At 42.2% G+C, this 16,907-nt stretch overlaps 1 protein-coding gene across 9 annotated transcripts in view; it reads left to right on the top strand.

Annotated features, from left to right (window-relative positions):
- LOC118119795 (dedicator of cytokinesis protein 9) overlaps nt 1–16,907 on the top strand; it is a 77,001-nt gene that overhangs the window by 51,904 nt on the left and 8,190 nt on the right. For 7 of the 9 annotated variants that reach the window (XM_035174102.2, XM_047342503.1, XM_035174100.2 and 4 more), the window contains exons 10-40: nt 595–669; nt 768–908; nt 1,899–2,111; nt 2,229–2,351; nt 2,549–2,631; nt 3,070–3,192; nt 3,436–3,515; nt 3,611–3,798; nt 4,354–4,419; nt 4,512–4,604; nt 4,786–4,909; nt 5,075–5,193; nt 5,797–5,886; nt 6,034–6,123; nt 6,726–6,841; nt 7,324–7,393; nt 7,624–7,749; nt 7,852–7,923; nt 8,358–8,504; nt 8,660–8,743; nt 8,905–9,016; nt 10,153–10,331; nt 10,451–10,567; nt 11,064–11,175; nt 11,274–11,407; nt 13,720–13,834; nt 13,945–14,011; nt 14,107–14,154; nt 15,180–15,316; nt 16,283–16,398; nt 16,690–16,827. In XM_035174102.2, the coding sequence (XP_035029993.1) occupies nt 595–669; nt 768–908; nt 1,899–2,111; nt 2,229–2,351; nt 2,549–2,631; nt 3,070–3,192; nt 3,436–3,515; nt 3,611–3,798; nt 4,354–4,419; nt 4,512–4,604; nt 4,786–4,909; nt 5,075–5,193; nt 5,797–5,886; nt 6,034–6,123; nt 6,726–6,841; nt 7,324–7,393; nt 7,624–7,749; nt 7,852–7,923; nt 8,358–8,504; nt 8,660–8,743; nt 8,905–9,016; nt 10,153–10,331; nt 10,451–10,567; nt 11,064–11,175; nt 11,274–11,407; nt 13,720–13,834; nt 13,945–14,011; nt 14,107–14,154; nt 15,180–15,316; nt 16,283–16,398; nt 16,690–16,827 (3,498 nt within the window). Of the gene's footprint in view, nt 1–594; nt 670–767; nt 909–1,898; nt 2,112–2,228; nt 2,352–2,548; nt 2,632–3,069; nt 3,193–3,435; nt 3,516–3,610; nt 3,799–4,353; nt 4,420–4,511; nt 4,605–4,785; nt 4,910–5,074; nt 5,194–5,796; nt 5,887–6,033; nt 6,124–6,725; nt 6,842–7,323; nt 7,394–7,623; nt 7,750–7,851; nt 7,924–8,357; nt 8,505–8,659; nt 8,744–8,904; nt 9,017–10,152; nt 10,332–10,450; nt 10,568–11,063; nt 11,176–11,273; nt 11,408–13,719; nt 13,835–13,944; nt 14,012–14,106; nt 14,155–15,179; nt 15,317–15,610; nt 15,655–16,282; nt 16,399–16,689; nt 16,828–16,907 lie in introns of all 9 variants that reach the window. The other 2 variants (XM_035174109.2, XM_035174104.2) reach the window with 1 other exon arrangement.

The following is a 16,907-nucleotide window of genomic DNA, read 5'->3' as shown; positions in this document are numbered from 1 at the left end:
ATGTGTTGTGTTAGAGGATCAGCCTGTCTCCTGTGTTAGAATTTGGTATGTGGAGCATCTTGTTCGGTTATACTTTGGTTTTGTTTCACAAATAACAAAATACTCTATTCTCAAAATCTCAAGAGCTTCAATATGGCCATAATATATGTACATAACGACACCTGCATCAAGAGTAATAAAACTTGATGATCGAAACTGTCATATATAATCTGCGTTTCTTTATTTACAAACTGTTGACTTACAAACTCCAGAGGAGTTTTCCTTCCTCCCTGAATGGATATTTGATGTTTCAGGAAAAAAGCTCAAGCGCTGAGTGGTACGCAATATAGTAAAGCCATATGTGGATGGAAACTGGTGGTAACTGTTCGCTGGAAAACAGCTTGACAGGTTCCAGTGTGCAGAAATGTATACTGGTACCACCTGACTCTCCCCGCCGAGCCAATAAAATATCAAGCTTCATTTCCAGATGGGCGCAAAAGACAAAAATGTCCTAATGATAAAACCAACTGAGTGCAAATCTCTCACACAGCAGCTCTGGCCTTCAGACAGGTTTTTGGTTTAAATGGATTTAGGAAATGCCTCTCCTCTCCGCAGAGCACCAGAGAGATAGAGTCCAGGATGAGGAACGAGACCAGATTGAAGCTGTTCACCCTGGACCCTGACACACAGGTAATTAAACCTAAAGTGAATTTAAGTTCACTCATTCCCAGGTGGTAGCAGGAGCCAACTTACCACCGCATAATAAAATCTTTTGTGCCGTCTGTTAGAAGCTAGATTTCTCAGGAATAGAACCGGATGTGAAGACGTTTGAGGAGAAGTTTGGCAAACGTGTTCTGGTGAACTGCAACGACCTCTCGTTCAATCTGCAAAGCTGCGTGGCCGAAAACGAAGAAGGGCCGACGACCAACGTAAGACTAAATCTTTTTCTGGCCCTGAATAACAGAAATATCATTATTTGCAGGATTAAGCACGGAGGAAACAGTTTGTAAAGGGCAGACCGGATGGACTCATTATTTGAGATGCAGGAGGACTCCTGTTGACATAGCAACCTGCTAAAGACTCAGTAATGGAGTCCGATGTCCTGCTGTCCCGCCCAGCAGAAGCTGTCTGTTAAAGGCTAAACATGCTCTGTCTCCACACACACACACACACACACACACACACACACACACACACACACACACACACACACACACACACACACACACACACACACACAGGGCAGATACTGTGAATGTTCACTCAGCTTCTTTCACCACAATTTACTTGCAACTGCCTCTCGTTATGCAGAAAACGGTCGTGCACCGATTTCGTGCACCACTGTGTGGAAATAATTTGAGTAATTTTTTTTGTAAAGTAACTTATCCACAAAACAAGTGTAGTTAAAAATGTCCTTAGTTTTGTTTAGATGGGGATCAAGAAGAAACATTGTCTGTAGTGTGCCTCATTGTTTAAGATGACAGAGTGATGGGCCAGTGCATTGCTTTGACTGCTGAGCCGCGTTCAGAGGGAAATCTTTACTTTACCAAAGAGAAAGATTTACTTCACCATAGTGAATTTTTACTTTAGCAAAGTAAAGTTTTAATTTACCTATATTCATTTGTAGATTTTTATTTTCCGAAGTCGAGTTTTACTTTACCAAGGTGGATTTTCAATGCACCAGTTTTATTTTATGAAAGTGGATTTTTACTTTAAGTCCCAAAAGCTGTTGTAATGCAACAGTTTACAGTTAACAGCTAACGTTGAACTGAATAACAGACATTACACGCTGTTATGGTGGTGTCATTCACACTAGTTGACAAAATGTGATTATTATTTTTTTTTTAATGCACAAGTCTAAATATCATCATCCTCTTCATCTGTCTTAATACAGAATCATTCTTCTGTTTGCTCTCTAGGTGGAGCCCTTCTACGTCACTCTCTCACTGTTTGATATCCAGAATGGGAGGAAGATCTCCTCTGACTTCCAGGTGGACTTGAACCACCCGTCTGTGCGGGGCTTGGTGCCCAGTAACACCAGCCAGTACATGAACGGAGGAGGGGACACCCACCCTGAGGGGCCCCGGTTGGTCCATGGGGTGCCGGAGGCAGCCATGCAGTATCCCAAACAGGTGAACTATGTTTTTTAAGTCACTAAAGCATCGAAATAATAAATTGTTTGCTTTTTTTGCAGTTCCACAACAGCACTATGTTAATGTCTACCAAAACATATTTAAATCTGTCTGCAGGGGGTGTTCTCAGTAACATGTCCTCACCCAGATATCTTCCTGGTGGCTCGTATAGAGAAGGTGCTTCAGGGGGCAATCAACCACTGTGCTGAGCCGTACATGAAGAGTTCAGACTCCACCAAGGTACTGACCAACCTACGAATTTTCATCGCTTGCAAACAAACACAGTGGTGGCAGGACTGAGGGTTTTTCGGAGTATCTCTGTGTATATTTCAAGCGTGTGTGTACCCGTGTTAAGACTGGGAACATGCTGAATACTCGATGTTACAGTGCACGTGTCTCTGTTGAAGCTCCAAGTGTGTGCTCCTGTTTTCCACCAGGTGGCACAGAAGGTCCTGAAAAATGCCAAGCTGGCATGTAGCCGGTTAGGCCAGTACAAGATGCCTTTTGCCTGGGCAGCAAGGTAATGAGGCTTTGTGTTCTGTCCCCAAAATAGCAGTTGTCATTGTGCCATGATGAAAAGTCACATTTACCATTTTGTCTGAACTGTACGAAAGTGATTCAACATAGCAACCTATTTAAACTTCCCAATCAGTATATTCCATATAGAAAATAACAGTTTTTAATTTGTAGTAATTTTGATATTCAGTTAACCTGTAAAGTTCTTCATCAAACAAAAATACTGAACATTTTCTGTGTTTTTACAACTATCAGTTTAGATTAAATATGCTGTATTTATAAAGCAATGTAAGGATTATTTTGAGTACAGTAATGGAAATATTTGTGAGTTGCAGCCCTCGACTCTAAATATTCTTTCTTTCGTCTGATAAAACATAATCTTGGGTGTATTTGTGTGCTGCTGAAGAGAAATGTTCCTGAATTGTCTTTTTTTTCCTCACAGGCCTTTGTTCAAAGACGCTTCAGGGACGCTTGACAAAAGTGCACGTTTCTCAGCTCTGTACAGACAGGACAGCAACAAGCTGTCCAACGACGATATGCTCAAGCTGCTGGCTGACTTCAGAAAGTTAGTAATGTTTCTATGAGTGCACTCTGTTATAAAGAGCTTGAGTAATCTTGCAGATTTCCTGGAAATGAAAGTATGGAAAATATGTTCCTATAGCTTGGAAACCGCCTGTCATTTTTGAAAGTAAAGATGCTTTGCTCACATCTGTGAATGTGGTCATTAACCGTTTGTCCACGTCCAGGCTGTCTGCCTTTGGTAGATGATAGCAAAGGCTTAACCAGAGTTTATTTTTCCTTCCCTCAGGCCAGAGAAGATGGCCAAGCTGCCTGTTATCCTCGGAAACCTTGATGTTACCATCGACAGCGTAGCCCCTGACTTGACAAGTAAGTCGCTCGGAGCAGCCAATCAGACCCGATCGTCTATGTTTTCTGCAGCAGGCTGTTTATTTGGTCTCTCTCCCTCCTGCTTCTGTGTGTAGATTGTGTTACCTCATCCTACATTCCTGTGAAGCAGTTTGAATTCGGCGAGAAGAGCAGCGTCTTCTTCGAAGTGGAGGAGTTTGTGCCGTATATAGCCAAATGTTCTCAGCCTTTCACCATCTACAACAATCACCTCTACGTCTACCCGAAGCACTTGAAGTACGACAGCCAGAAGTCATTCGCAAAGGTACATCACATGACTACTGCACGTTGTCATCGGAGCAGGAATTTCCATTGTTGTTTCATTTGATTTCATTTTTTATACTCCCATGTCGGCGACACCCGGTGGCCAGACGCATGTTTGCTGGTTATCCGTCCATCCCATTCTTGTGAACACGATATTATTTCTTTAAATTTGGTTCAAATGTTCACTTGGACTCAAAAATGAACTGATTAGTTTTTAGTTGTTGAAGGTCAAGGGTCAAGGTCATGATGACCTCATGTTCTTGTGAACATTGATATATATCAGAAACTCATAGTAGCAATTGGAGGTCAAAGGTCAAGGCTACCATGACCTCACGAAACAGCCCTGTGAACCTGTTATCTTCAGAACGCCTTGAAAGAATCCTTTCAAATTTAGCACAAATGTTCACTTAGACTCAGATTTATTAATTGTTTTAGATTTTCAGTGTTCAAAGGTGATGGTAACCTCGTATATAACTGGAAACTACACATGTTTGCAGAGGCATGGTATTTCTGCATTTCCTCAGTGTGACTAACTGTATCGACTCGTTGTCTTTAGGCTCGAAACATCGCTGTCTGCATTGAGTTCAAGGACTCCGATGAAGAAGAGGCTGTTTCACTGAAGGTAAACACGCAAATGTGTCCTGGAGGAGCTCTAAAAACCCAGAAGGAAAACCCCACCCGCCATAGGAACTAATCAACTATTGTTTTCTACAGTGCATCTATGGTCGACCTGGAGGACCATTGTTTACCAAGAATGCCTTTGCTGCCGTCCTGCATCACCAGCAAAACCCTGAATTTTATGATGAGGTAGGACACTGTGTGCAGGATGTTATTGGGATGTTGATTTGTGCTCTTTATACTTTTTCTAAATGTGTGTATATGCTTCTTTTTTGGCATCTTTTATTCCTGTTACGCACATTGAATGACCTCTATGTTCGATAATGTGCTATATAAATAAATTCATCTTGCCTTGCCTCATATCCATTAGTTCAAGATTGAGCTGCCGACGCAGCTCCATGAGAAACACCACCTGCTCTTCACCCTCTACCACGTCGGCTGTGACAGCAACAGCAAGGCCAGCACCAAAAAGAGAGAACTGGTTGAGACACAAGGTAAAAAAAACTGCAGCACTGAGTCTTCACAGTTCAAAACCCCTTTGCTAAATTCATTGTTTTTTTCCATTTGACTGCTGCGAATACAGTTGGGTGTGTTATTGATGTTTCTGGCTTGAAGCGTCAGACTGTTAGCTGACTAGCCTCTCCTCTGTCTCCTCTCAGTGGGCTACGCCTGGCTCCCCTTGCTGAAGGACGGCCGGGTGATCATGAATGAGAGTCAGATCCCGGTGGCTGCCAACCTGCCGGCTGGATACCTCAGCAGTCAGGAGGGAGCTGGCAAGGTAGAGTGCATCGTCAAGTTGTGGAGCAGTAATGACTTGGCTTCATCTACTCAGAGTTTAAGTGTTTCTTTCTTTTTGAATCTCTCCTAGTAGAGTCGAGCGCTTACCTCCTCCAAGGCCCAATACTCCCCTCAAATTAAATCAAGCTGCACCAAATTACACCCACACACAGATATCTGTCCCCTGAATATACCTAATTGTTTTTTCATCAAGATCAATGACCTACTCTTTGGGAAAACAACACCCTCTCTCACATTTAAAGAATGTGATAAAAGATCCCTAGATTCCCCCTCTGATCCAGATCTGCAAAGTTGAATGCGTCCTCCCTGACCCATAAAACAACCTCCCACCAAGTTTCATGGTAACGTGTCCAGTAGTTATTGTGTATTCATGCTTAAATTCAAACAAAATGGTCAAAGGTGAAAATATAACCTTCTTGGAGGAGGTGACAATTTTAGGTGGAAAAAACGCATCACAGCCTACTTTATATAAACCTAATAAAATATTGAGTCTAACATATCTTTCGAGATGATGGTATAATGATATAGTGCCTAATATTTACTGTGTTACTCACCCAAGGATTGTTTATCTGTTTTCTTACAGCATGGGTCAGGTCCTGAAGTCAAGTGGGTGGATGGAGGGAAGCCTTTGTTCAAGGTGTCTGCTCACCTTGTTTCCACTGTCTACACTCAGGTTGGTTTTAACATACACGCTGCAAAAGTCTCTTGATTTGTGTACGTCCTATGAAATCGAATGCATCACGTCTGAACTTGTGCTGTGATTTCATTATGAATAACCTTCTGCGTATAACCTTTATTTGTTTGTATCTCAACGTTTCAGGATCAACATTTACACAATTTCTTTCATCACTGTGAGATGGTCACGTCTGAAGCCCAGGCGTCAGGAGGAGAGCTGGTCAAATACCTGAAGGTAAAACAATGAGAATAAGATTACATTTCCCTCGGGACCAAATATTAGTTTGATACCAGTAAGCCTTTCAGAAGTCTTTTCATAGCTGGCGTGATTCCTTTTCCATTTATTTTGTATTCTGCTGCAGCAGTAGCTCGGTTATTACTTTTTCCGGTCCATGGGAATCTCAGTTCACTGTTCCCCTGGTGGACGTTGACATGGAAAGCCACACTTGTTCCAGTGTATCTCTTGGGTTCTAGTGAAAACACAGCAGTGAACATGAACAATAGCTGGAGGGTGAAACAGCAGGTCAGCCGTGTCGAATGGACGCTCGCCAAATGACTTTGGCTGGGCTTGTGTTAGTTTCCTGCACACAGGCAGGGATGCACGGGTACCTACTTTCTGCCATGTTCCACTTACACTGGAGCAGATAGTGAGGGAGATTAACACAATGTTGTTCACTCGTGTCCTGATTAGTTTCCTGTCATGTAATTTTTTGTCCAGCTTCTGTTCTCTTCTTAAAGGCAATAAAAGAAGACATTACACATGTATTCTTCTAACTGTGCATTAGCTGTGTCACTGAACTCTTCGTAAACATGTGCTTTTGACGTTTGCGTCGTCAGAGTCTGCACGCCATGGAGAGTCATGTGATGATCAAGTTCCTGCCCACCACCCTGAATCAGCTGTTCAGGGTGCTCACCAGTGCCACCCAAGAGGACGTGGCAGTCAACGTCACCAGGCAAGTGTCTCTGAAACCAACAACGGCTTCAAATGAGTCATTTCATGTCAATATCGATAAACAAATTGATAAAGAATTCGAAATATCAAATTATACAATTAATTTATTTGTTCTGTTGTTTTTTATATCATTTACTTTGTATGTTGTACGTGTGATGTAACGTGTGCATGAATAGAAAGGAAAAAAGGACATTTAAAATAGAAAAAACACCAAAAAGATGGTTATAATTTTCCTGATCAATATCTAAGAACAAAAACGTAGTTTTCTTACAGTTACAGATATTACGTTTTTTCACAGTTCAGTTGATCCAACACATCTCTCAATTAGATTTTCTGGTGCCCAAGATCTTTGTTATAATGATCTTAATATAAAACAAAACGTGGATAGTGTTGTGAACTGAGAATATAAGTGCAAAGCTCTAATTTAGTCCATTTATGACCACGTCCTCACTCGTGCTTTCCTTTGCTGTTGTTTCCTTTTAGAGTCATGATTCACATTGTTGCCCAGTGCCATGAGGAAGGGTTGGAACATTATCTGAGATCATACGTGAAGGTAAAAATGTCATGCTACTACGAAAATGACAGACAGCATCTTTGAGAAAAATGTATTTGACCTGTTCTTTGTTTGGTCCATATCCCATCCACTAACATGGAGGGGGGTGTTTAAGGTCAAAACACTTAAGCTTCACTTTTGGGAGCTGTCATGTCGTCCATCTTTATATACATTATATGTGTCATGTTTGCAGTGGAGGATTAACACGTCCCTCGCTGTGTCTCTTACAGTTTGTATTCAAGACTGAGCCGTACACGTCGTCCACCGCCCGATTAGTGCACGAGGAGCTGGCCAAAGCCATGACCGCCATCCTGAAGCCTTCCACTGACTTCCTCACGAGTAACAAACTGCTGAAGGTAACATCTTTGTACAGTGTTAAAGGATGACACGGTGTGTAATTATATTTGACGTCTATATCGTCTGTCTCATTCTCTGATTGATGTTTGTGTGCCCTGCAGTACTCCTGGTATTTCTTTGAAGCCTTAGGGAAGTCCATGGCTCAGTACTTGATTGAGAGCTGTAAAGTGAAGGTACGTCTGCCCCAACATGTGCGTTTGACTCACAAGTGTCTCATCACAGCTTAGCTTCCTCACTTGTGGCTCCCGACATGCCAAGTCTTGTGGACAGCCACAGCACCACAGTCAGCGTATCGTGTATCCGCGGCCTGTCCCACACAGCTGTGCAGTTTAATTGGCTGCATTTGTTCGTACCCCATAAACAACCACATCCCTGTGTTTAACCTCCACTGGCATCATGTGGAGGCCACAGCGGAAGCTCCAGATGAGTCGGTCACTCCAGTCTGGAAAAACTGCATGAACCTCCATGTTCTGTGAGGTTCTAGTTTCATTACTAGGCTGGCGATATTCTTTATCATTTTCTGTTAATATCAACAAATTCCATTGAAAGAGCAAAAACAATTATACTTTAATCCGTCTCTACTCAACATTCTGGTTATATCTCTCAGTTGTCCAGGAATCAGCGCTTCTCTGCATCTTTCCATCACACGGTGGAGACATTGGTCAACATGATGATGCCACACATCACACAGAAGTACAAAGACAACCTGGATGCCGCCAGGAACGCCAACCACAGTCTGGCCGTCTTCATCAAGGTCAGGATCCACAGTTACGTCTTCAGGAAAACAGCGTGATTTCAAGTTAAAGCTAGAGAAGGTTTTTACAGTGCAGTCAGTCCTGGTTTATGTAAATATATAGATTTTCTTGTTTGCTATAAATAATGAAAGAATCCTTCTCCTTCCCTCTGCAGCGTTGTTTCAACCTGATGGACAGAGGCTTTGTGTTCAAGCAGATCAACAACTACATCAACGGTTTTATGCCTGGAGACACAAAAGTACGACAATACAACCAGTTACAAAATTCATAGAAACAAATCATGCGACGGCTTGTTTTTAAGATGACTGATAAAGGAAAGACTTAAAATCCGCCTGCATCCCAGTGCAGGAAATGTTGTGTTAAAGCTGCCTCACTCGTTTCTGCTGTTTGTCAATGCAGACGCTCTTTGAGTTCAAGTTTGAGTTCCTGCGTGTGGTGTGCAACCACGAGCACTACGTCCCCTTAAACCTGCCCATGCCATTTGGAAAGGGAAGGATACTGAGATTTCAAGGTGAGAAGATGATCCCATTTATCTGAGAGTCAAGTACAAAGTCTATTGTTGCCGTCTTTGATTTTACAGCAGGTACTGCTTCTTTTTTTGTGTGTTCCTCAACTAGCTTTATTATCTCCATATGATACAGTGGAGTCATACGATACTCCAGTAGGTAGGTGCAAGTTGTGCTGCTTGTATGTCTTCTCCAAAAAGAACCAATTTAAGCCATGAGCAGAAAGTTGCAAATCCCTTCTGAAATCAGATTTAATCAGTCGTCTTCCATCTCTAATGGGAACTGGTTGATGTGGAATGATTTACATGGCACAGAAACATTAAACTGTTAGATAAGACTTGGCTGTTTGTGTAGGTTTGGGTGATTTTTTAGTGTGATGTCTGCGACCAGTGATGAGATTCTTTTCAGTACGTGCATGCTTGAAATGAAGGTTTGAAACAGCCTTTGATTTGATCTGTGTGTGTGTGTGTGTGTGTGTGTGTGTGTGTGTGTGTTGTGTGTGTTGTGTGTGTGTGTGTGTGTGTGTGTGCGTGTGCGTGTGTGTGTGTGTGTGTGTGTGTGATTATGGGATTGCCTTACTGGTCTTCGATGCTGTTGGAAACGATCTGTGAACAGCTGCTGCCGTTCAATCACTCCCTTTAATCCTGTTTGTCTTCTCCACACTGATCACTTGTGATGTGGAGGAGCAGCCTTCATGTGTTCGACACGAGACTCTAAGCTTCTCTGTATTTCTGTATTTCTTTTCCCTCATATAGTTACATTGAAATCAAAACAGTGTAACAAGTGTTGACGTGAAAATCATTATTTCCAATGATTGTTTACATGGAATACAATTGGTTGGAAATGATTGACTCTGAAAACACTAAAATAGATTAAAAATGCAGTGAATTTATTATTATAAAACATTTTTCAAAGAAGTGTGTGCTTTAAGTTTGAAAATTTGAATCTCCTCTCACTTTAAAGATGATCTTAGAAGTTTTTGAAGAGTTGATTTTTAATCCTGGCTACTTTTCTTGTGAGGGTTCTAATATATGATCAATTTACACTGCTCTCATTATTTAGTGCCGTCTGTGACTCCTCTAACATCTCAACTCAGTTTTCAGTTAGCCTGTTCTAATCTCTTCTTCCTCCTCTTCCTCAGACCTTCAGCTGGATTACTCGCTGACAGACGACTTCTGTAAGAACCACTTCCTGGTCGGGCTGCTGCTCAAAGAGGTCGGTGCAGCTCTGCAGGAGTTCAGGGAGGTTCGTCAGGTTTCCATCCAGGTGTTGAAGAACCTGATGGTCAAACACACGTTTGATGACCGCTACACCTCCAAGGTAAGTGGTGCCTTCGTACTGTAAGTCTGTCTGTCTCTCTGTGTGTGTGTCTGTCTCTGTGTGTGTGTGTGTGATGTTGAGATATTATGCTGACTGGTTTGGTTTGGTTTGTTTTCCAGAGCCAACAGGCCAGGATGGCTACCCTGTACTTGCCCTTGTTTGGTCTTCTCCAAGAGAACGTGAACAGGCTGAATGTGAAGGAAGTAACTCCTTTCACCATCAACCACTCCAACAATGTAAGGGCGCCACCTAGTGGCTTCTTCTGAATGAAAACCATCCAAGCTACACAAGGCCCACACCGAAACATCTACACCTTTAGAAAAGTGAAATACAATATTTACAATATAATAAGAGAAAGATAAATATAGTATCCCCCTTTCACGCTCAATTCTGTCCTGTCAAATAAAGGCCTGAAGCCCAAAAAATATCTTTTAAAAAATAATAAAAAACGTTTTAGCATATTTTATATACGTTTTAGCGTATTTATAGTAAAAATTAATGTTTTATTATATATAAACATTTACCAACCTAAGATAACAAGTTATGGATTACGGGTTAATTGCATCGTAAATGTCCCAATAACACTGGAAAACCTGCGATCAGGACTTTTAGATTTTAGGTCAGGGGACACCCCCCCCCAATAAGTCCTGAACACACTGGACTTTTTATAAAAACAGTCAGTGTTTAATGGGGATCTGTGTCCATTAATATCTTTCCCTGTTTTTCATTCAGAACGGGAGAGAAGATTCACTCTATACCAACGTGTTGATGACACCTCCCAGGTCCAGCACCTTCCTGGACACCAGCTTACACAAAGATGTGTTTGGAGTCATCTCAGGCACCGGTGAGGGAGGAGGAGAAATGGGGCTGAAAATAAATATACTTTTGTTTTCATATTAATATAAAATTATATTTTTTATTTATTTACTTTTTTTTTTACAGCTTCCCCTCACACGTCATCTACCCCCAACATCAGTTCTGTGCGCCACGCGGACTCTCGCGGCTCCCTCATCAGCACCGACTCGACCAGCAGCCTGCATGAGAAGAACATGGAAAAGGGAAACTCTCTGGAAAAGGTACATCTCAGAAAAGGCTGCAAGGTGCCTGAATATTAAATTTCCTGAAACATGCATTTATATTTTTCCTTTTCACTGTGCCTGAGGCTTACACCACACCTCCCCCTGTCATAACCAAAGTGCCACAGAGAGTCACTCCTTGTTAACTTGTACCATTAACTCCCTCCACCTTCTCTGTACGGCTGGTCGTGGCAGACGGAGAAGTTCGTACGGAGACACTCTGTCAGCCTCCTGCGTTTCTTTACGGAGGAGCTCTCCCTGAACACAAAGCGTGCCACCGTGGACTTCTCCCTGCTCTCTGTCCCCTGTGTTTTACACAGCACCATGCACCCCAGCATTTCACTCCAAGTACAAAAACGCCACCTTCCTTCACCCAGTCACGCTCCCTCCTCGGATTCTCTCCTCTGGGCTTGTGAAAGTGTGTGTGTGAGAGTGTCCTCAACTCTGAGCCCTGCCTCTACCCGATGGTTCTCAGGCTTTTTGCTTGTTTGTTCTCTGGTGCCATAAATCAGACGCGCTGCGACACAGGGCCTCACAGGGTTTGTCTCTGCTCAGTTTCCAGATGTTAATGTCGAGCATGCATGCGTAAGGGACTTCTCACTTTTCAGCTCCTCTCATGTGTGCAGTGTCATTTTTCACCTCCACAGATAAACAGCCTCGAGCTAAATCTGTGAAGAAGCCCATTAACACAAAGGATTGTATTTTCTCTGTCCCTGCTGCCGTTTGTTTAATCTTCTGTTTTGATTTGTGATGCGAGGTGGCATTTATCACAACATATATAACAAGAAATGGGGAATGTAAAGTGGTGTAAATTACACATGGTACAAACACGAAAATCTCTCTATTTTAGACGTTAAAAAGACACAAATGAAAATACAAAAATTAACTGAACTACAGCTTCACAATTTCTGTCCAGCTTTTTGGAAAAACTAACTTTAGCCTCAAGGCCAAAACACCCAATAAAAAGCCTAAGCCACGGCCTTGTGCTTTCCATGAAGTCATCCCAAGCAACTTTCATGGTCTAGACTAAGTGCTGGCAGAGGAAAATGCTTGGTATATAGCCAACCCCTTTGCTGTGGTGTTACTCCACTGCAGAGGAATTACCACTTGCAGTCTGTGCACCACAAATAGAGCGTGCGTGGCTGCGCGTAGCTTCGCCGCTGTAATTTCAGATCTTCAGAGAACTCACGCTAATCACGTCATAAATACTCTGTACTGTAAATCATCTAACACAGCGTCTCCAACACATATCAAGACTCACTTTTCTTGACTTAGGCCCTGTTCAGACCTGGTATTAACATCCGTCCTGAGAGATCCGATCACAAGTGGACAGTGTAAAGTCTGTTCACTCCTGAATGTGTCTCCTGTGACCACTTGTGATCAGATCGCACTTCCCCGCTCTATATCAAAATACTCACATGTGTCATTTGACCAAATGATGTTCTGTTCACCCAGTGTGAGTTTACAGATATGTCCGATGACAGTGTTTGTGAATGTGTGTGAGCAAGAGAGAGAAAGAGAGCAGGCTGAGTCAGGAGGGACTAAATTAATCAATGAGCATTACACTGAAAAAAAAGTTGAAATCATCATGTGGTGATCATGTTGATGCTAATAAATCAACACATGGTCACTGAGAAGCCTCGAAACACTTTTGTTTCACTGTGAAACGGTAGCGGGTCAGAGGATGTCCGAGGTCCTTCAGTGTGGTCATGTGGCCACATGTGTCCCAGACCACCGATGTAGAAGTGATCAGATCTCAGGACGCATTGAGGACACTAATGGGTGCGTTCAGACCTGTACTTAGCGCTGACCACTTCTGATCTGATCACTCAGGATTGACTTTAATACCAGGTCTGAATGAGGGCTTTGATCAATGACCACTAACACATATCAATCAATCAATAAATCAATACGACTTTATTAATAAAGCACTTTTCATATGAACAAAAAGTAACACAAAGTGCAAGCAAGCCCAGCCGCACAACTCCCGAACATACCAATGAGGAAACACTGGAGGCAGAGTTTTTAAAAAGACTTGAATTCAAATGGCAAAATAAAAGAGACGAGAAATAAATAGAAAGATGTATATACAAAAATAGAATAATGACATAGAGAGAGAATAGTATTTAAGTGCCTATAGTGCATTAAAAGAAACCTAATCTGAACATAATAAAGTATAGCACACAGAAATTGTTGTGCTAAATGCCCCTTGTCTTTTCTGTACTTGGGTTTATTTCAAGGCAGAATGAGCTTGACAGCATTATGTATGTTTTGATCATGTCTGTGTCTGGCCGTCCTTCTCTGTCCCTCAGAACCAGACTCCCTCCACCCTGGGAAGCCCCCTGCTGCGATGTGACAAACTGGACCAGGCGGAGATCAAGAGCCTCCTCATGTGTTTCTTACATGTGCTTAAAAGCATGTCTGAGGGTAAAAACCACCATCTTTCTCTCAGCTGTCTGCGTGAGACTTAAACACTGTGTTCACTCACAGCCAAGAAAACTCCCTGTCCTTACAATGTCAACCACTGTCTCCTCCAGATGCTCTGTTCACTTACTGGAACAAGGCCTCATCTGCTGAGCTAATGGACTTCTTCACTCTAGTCGAGTAAGACGTCTTGACATTTCCATCGTGCACGGTGACATCGTGAGTGACGATGAAAAATGTATCCTGACTGATTCCTCACTTGTCTTCCCTCTCAGAGTTTGCCTCCATCAGTTCAGATACATGGGGAAGCGATACATCGCAAGGTAATACTGGTGTCAGTGTTTCGATCTGCTGCATGGTTACAATTGTTTATACTCTTTTTATTTTTATTTTATATGTGGTTGAATTTTTTGATCAGAGATTTCCGGCCTCTGGTTCAGTGGTTTCCAAACTTTTTTTCCCCAAACTCCCCGTAACAGACGAACACAAGTAACTCTCTATTGACACCACAAATGGTCTCACAGTGTTGTCAATTATATACATGAAAGACAAAGTTATTCTTTTTCCCACTGTACATTAATTGTCGATTAAACCTGAAGCTGTATATGACAGGACTGTAGCTACTTGTTGACTTTTTTTTGTCAAGAGTAAAATATGATATGTGATTGTTGAAGAGTGTGATTGTATTTTTCAGCACAGTTATTTCTTTCAGTAATTAAAACGTATCCCAACACGCATAGTTTAGTCTGTCTCTGATGTGTTGGGAGCTCTGGCCTCGGCTCCCGGGGGTCTTTGGGTGTCCACTCACTCTAACCTGTCACCACTGTTTCTATCTCTATTCACCTAAATGCTGGCAAGTTTAACATAATGAAATAAAACCTGGCTCCTGCCCCCTCCTGCTTGGGTAAGCCTGAAGGTGGAACTGACTTTCTCAAACCAGCTGCATGAAATAATTCTCTCTAAACTCCCATGCAGCCTCTTTCTGACATGCATGGCTTGGGCTGTAACTCACTGCTTTGATGCTGCTGTGCCACTTTAATAATTTTATATCATGTTGCATGCCAAACAAGCAATCTGCATTAATTACAATTACAATCTTTGCTCTTCTACATACAGTAGGTACATGCATAAATCCCAAAATGTTCATGTATTATATTTTCCAGTAGATATTTCCGTTTTACCTCAATTATTATAAATCTACTGTAGCTCTAAGGACATTTGTGTGTGTGTGTGTGTGTGTGTGTGTGGTGAAACACACGTGTGTAAAAACAGTGTGTTATTCACCTGCGCTTCACTAACTCCGCTGGTCATCAGCCGTTCATCTAACATTGTCCTGTTTCCTCGTCAGGAACCAGGATGGGGCAGGACCCGTAGCTCATGAGCGGAAGTCTCAGACTCTGCCCGTGTCCCGTAACAGGGCAGGAATGATGCATGCCCGCTTACAGCAGCTCAGCAGCCTGGATAACTCATACACTTTTAACCACAGTAAGTGTCCCCATACTGTACGGCATCAGCAAACGACCCCCAACCCGTCCTCCTCCGCCGTAGTCTTGACTCCTCATGCTTTTCAATATCATCAGCATCATCCTCCTCCTCATCCTCTGTTTAAACCCAGCCCACTTTAAAGCAGGAAGTGCTGCAGGAGACACGAGGGCGCCATCAGTTAATCGAATAAAATTGGGGCCAAAGTCGCTGTGGGTCGCTTTACACTGGTTTAACCTAAACTGTGTGATGAGTCTGTTAACAGCATCATTTAATAAAGTGTCTCTGTGTTTTCAGTGTAAGAAAGATTTCAAGTATTCTTGGAATATCTGTAGAACCTGGTAAGAATGTGCAGCGTCAGTTTTATAGTCCGACTGAGCTCTGTTCATTTGGTGGAATTGAGAGCATGACTGTTTTAACTGAACATCAGCCTCTAAAACCTTCTCATCCCTCTGCTCAGCTCATCTGCTCTGAACTTCATTTTACATTTCAGAAAGAATCTGTGTAAAATAATAAAGGTTTTATTCCAAAATACAACATGTGCATTTCAGACAAATCTAGCTTACAATTCATTCATAAGTATTCGAATGGCACTCTACTTCCACCAAGACCCAGCCGGGTTTCTAACCCTATCTGTTACCATACAGCGGCTGAAAAAAGTCTCCACCACTATGAAACCACATAAAAAATTTTATTTGAGGTTGCAAACACTCATCGATAACCCCCGCTAAATATTTCTGAAGATCCACACATCATTTTCCAGGAAAATGCTGCAAAATCTAGCAATGTTCAAGAAAATTTAAAAAGATTAACATCTCGGCAGAGGTAAAAGAATGAAAAAAAAAGTTTGGAATAAAACTTTATCATTTCAACTTAATGAAAATGTTCATCCTTTTAGCAACAGCTTTGCTTTTAACACTAAGGTCTCATATTTGATATGATGTGATATGATATGATGTCTCTTCTCAGCTTACAGTCACTCGGATGCTGACGTGTTGAATCAGTCGTTGCTGGAGGCCAACATCGCCACTGAAGTGTGCCTGACTGTCCTGGACACCCTCAGTATCTTCATCATGGGTTTCAAGGTAACTTTCTGTTATATAGAATAATACTTATGTTATTACTAAACTTTTTTGTGGGTACCCTGCATACGAAGGCTTGAGTCCCCCTGCAGGTTCGGACTCAGCCCTTTGCTCCTTCCCCCTTTCTCTCCCCCCATTTTACACTTGAACTGTCCTTTCAATAAAGGCGAAATGCCCCAAAAATACTATATCTAGGTTATGTAATGATAATTTCAGGGCAAATTAATATGAACTATCCTCCATTGGTTTCTAAATGAGACTCTGTTTTCAAGCTGATGCTCTCTGTCTCTTCAGACTCAGCTGTGCTCGGACCACGGCCACAGTCCACTGATGAAGAAGGTGTTTGAAGTCCACCTCTGTTTCCTGCGAATCAACCAGTCAGAAACGGCCCTCAAGCAGGTCTTCACCTCCCTGCGCACCTTCATCTACAAGGTTAGACACACCTTTGATGTCTTATTTAACAAAACTCTATCAGCCCTACACAGTAGCCTATGACTTAACTTGTCTTCTTC

The sequence above is a fragment of the Hippoglossus stenolepis genome, chromosome 13, assembly GCF_022539355.2.
Source record: "Hippoglossus stenolepis isolate QCI-W04-F060 chromosome 13, HSTE1.2, whole genome shotgun sequence".
NCBI classification, from domain to species: domain Eukaryota; kingdom Metazoa; phylum Chordata; class Actinopteri; order Pleuronectiformes; family Pleuronectidae; genus Hippoglossus; species Hippoglossus stenolepis.
The sequence above is the reverse complement of the archived record's forward strand: the minus strand, read 5'-3'. Positions and strand labels throughout refer to the sequence as shown.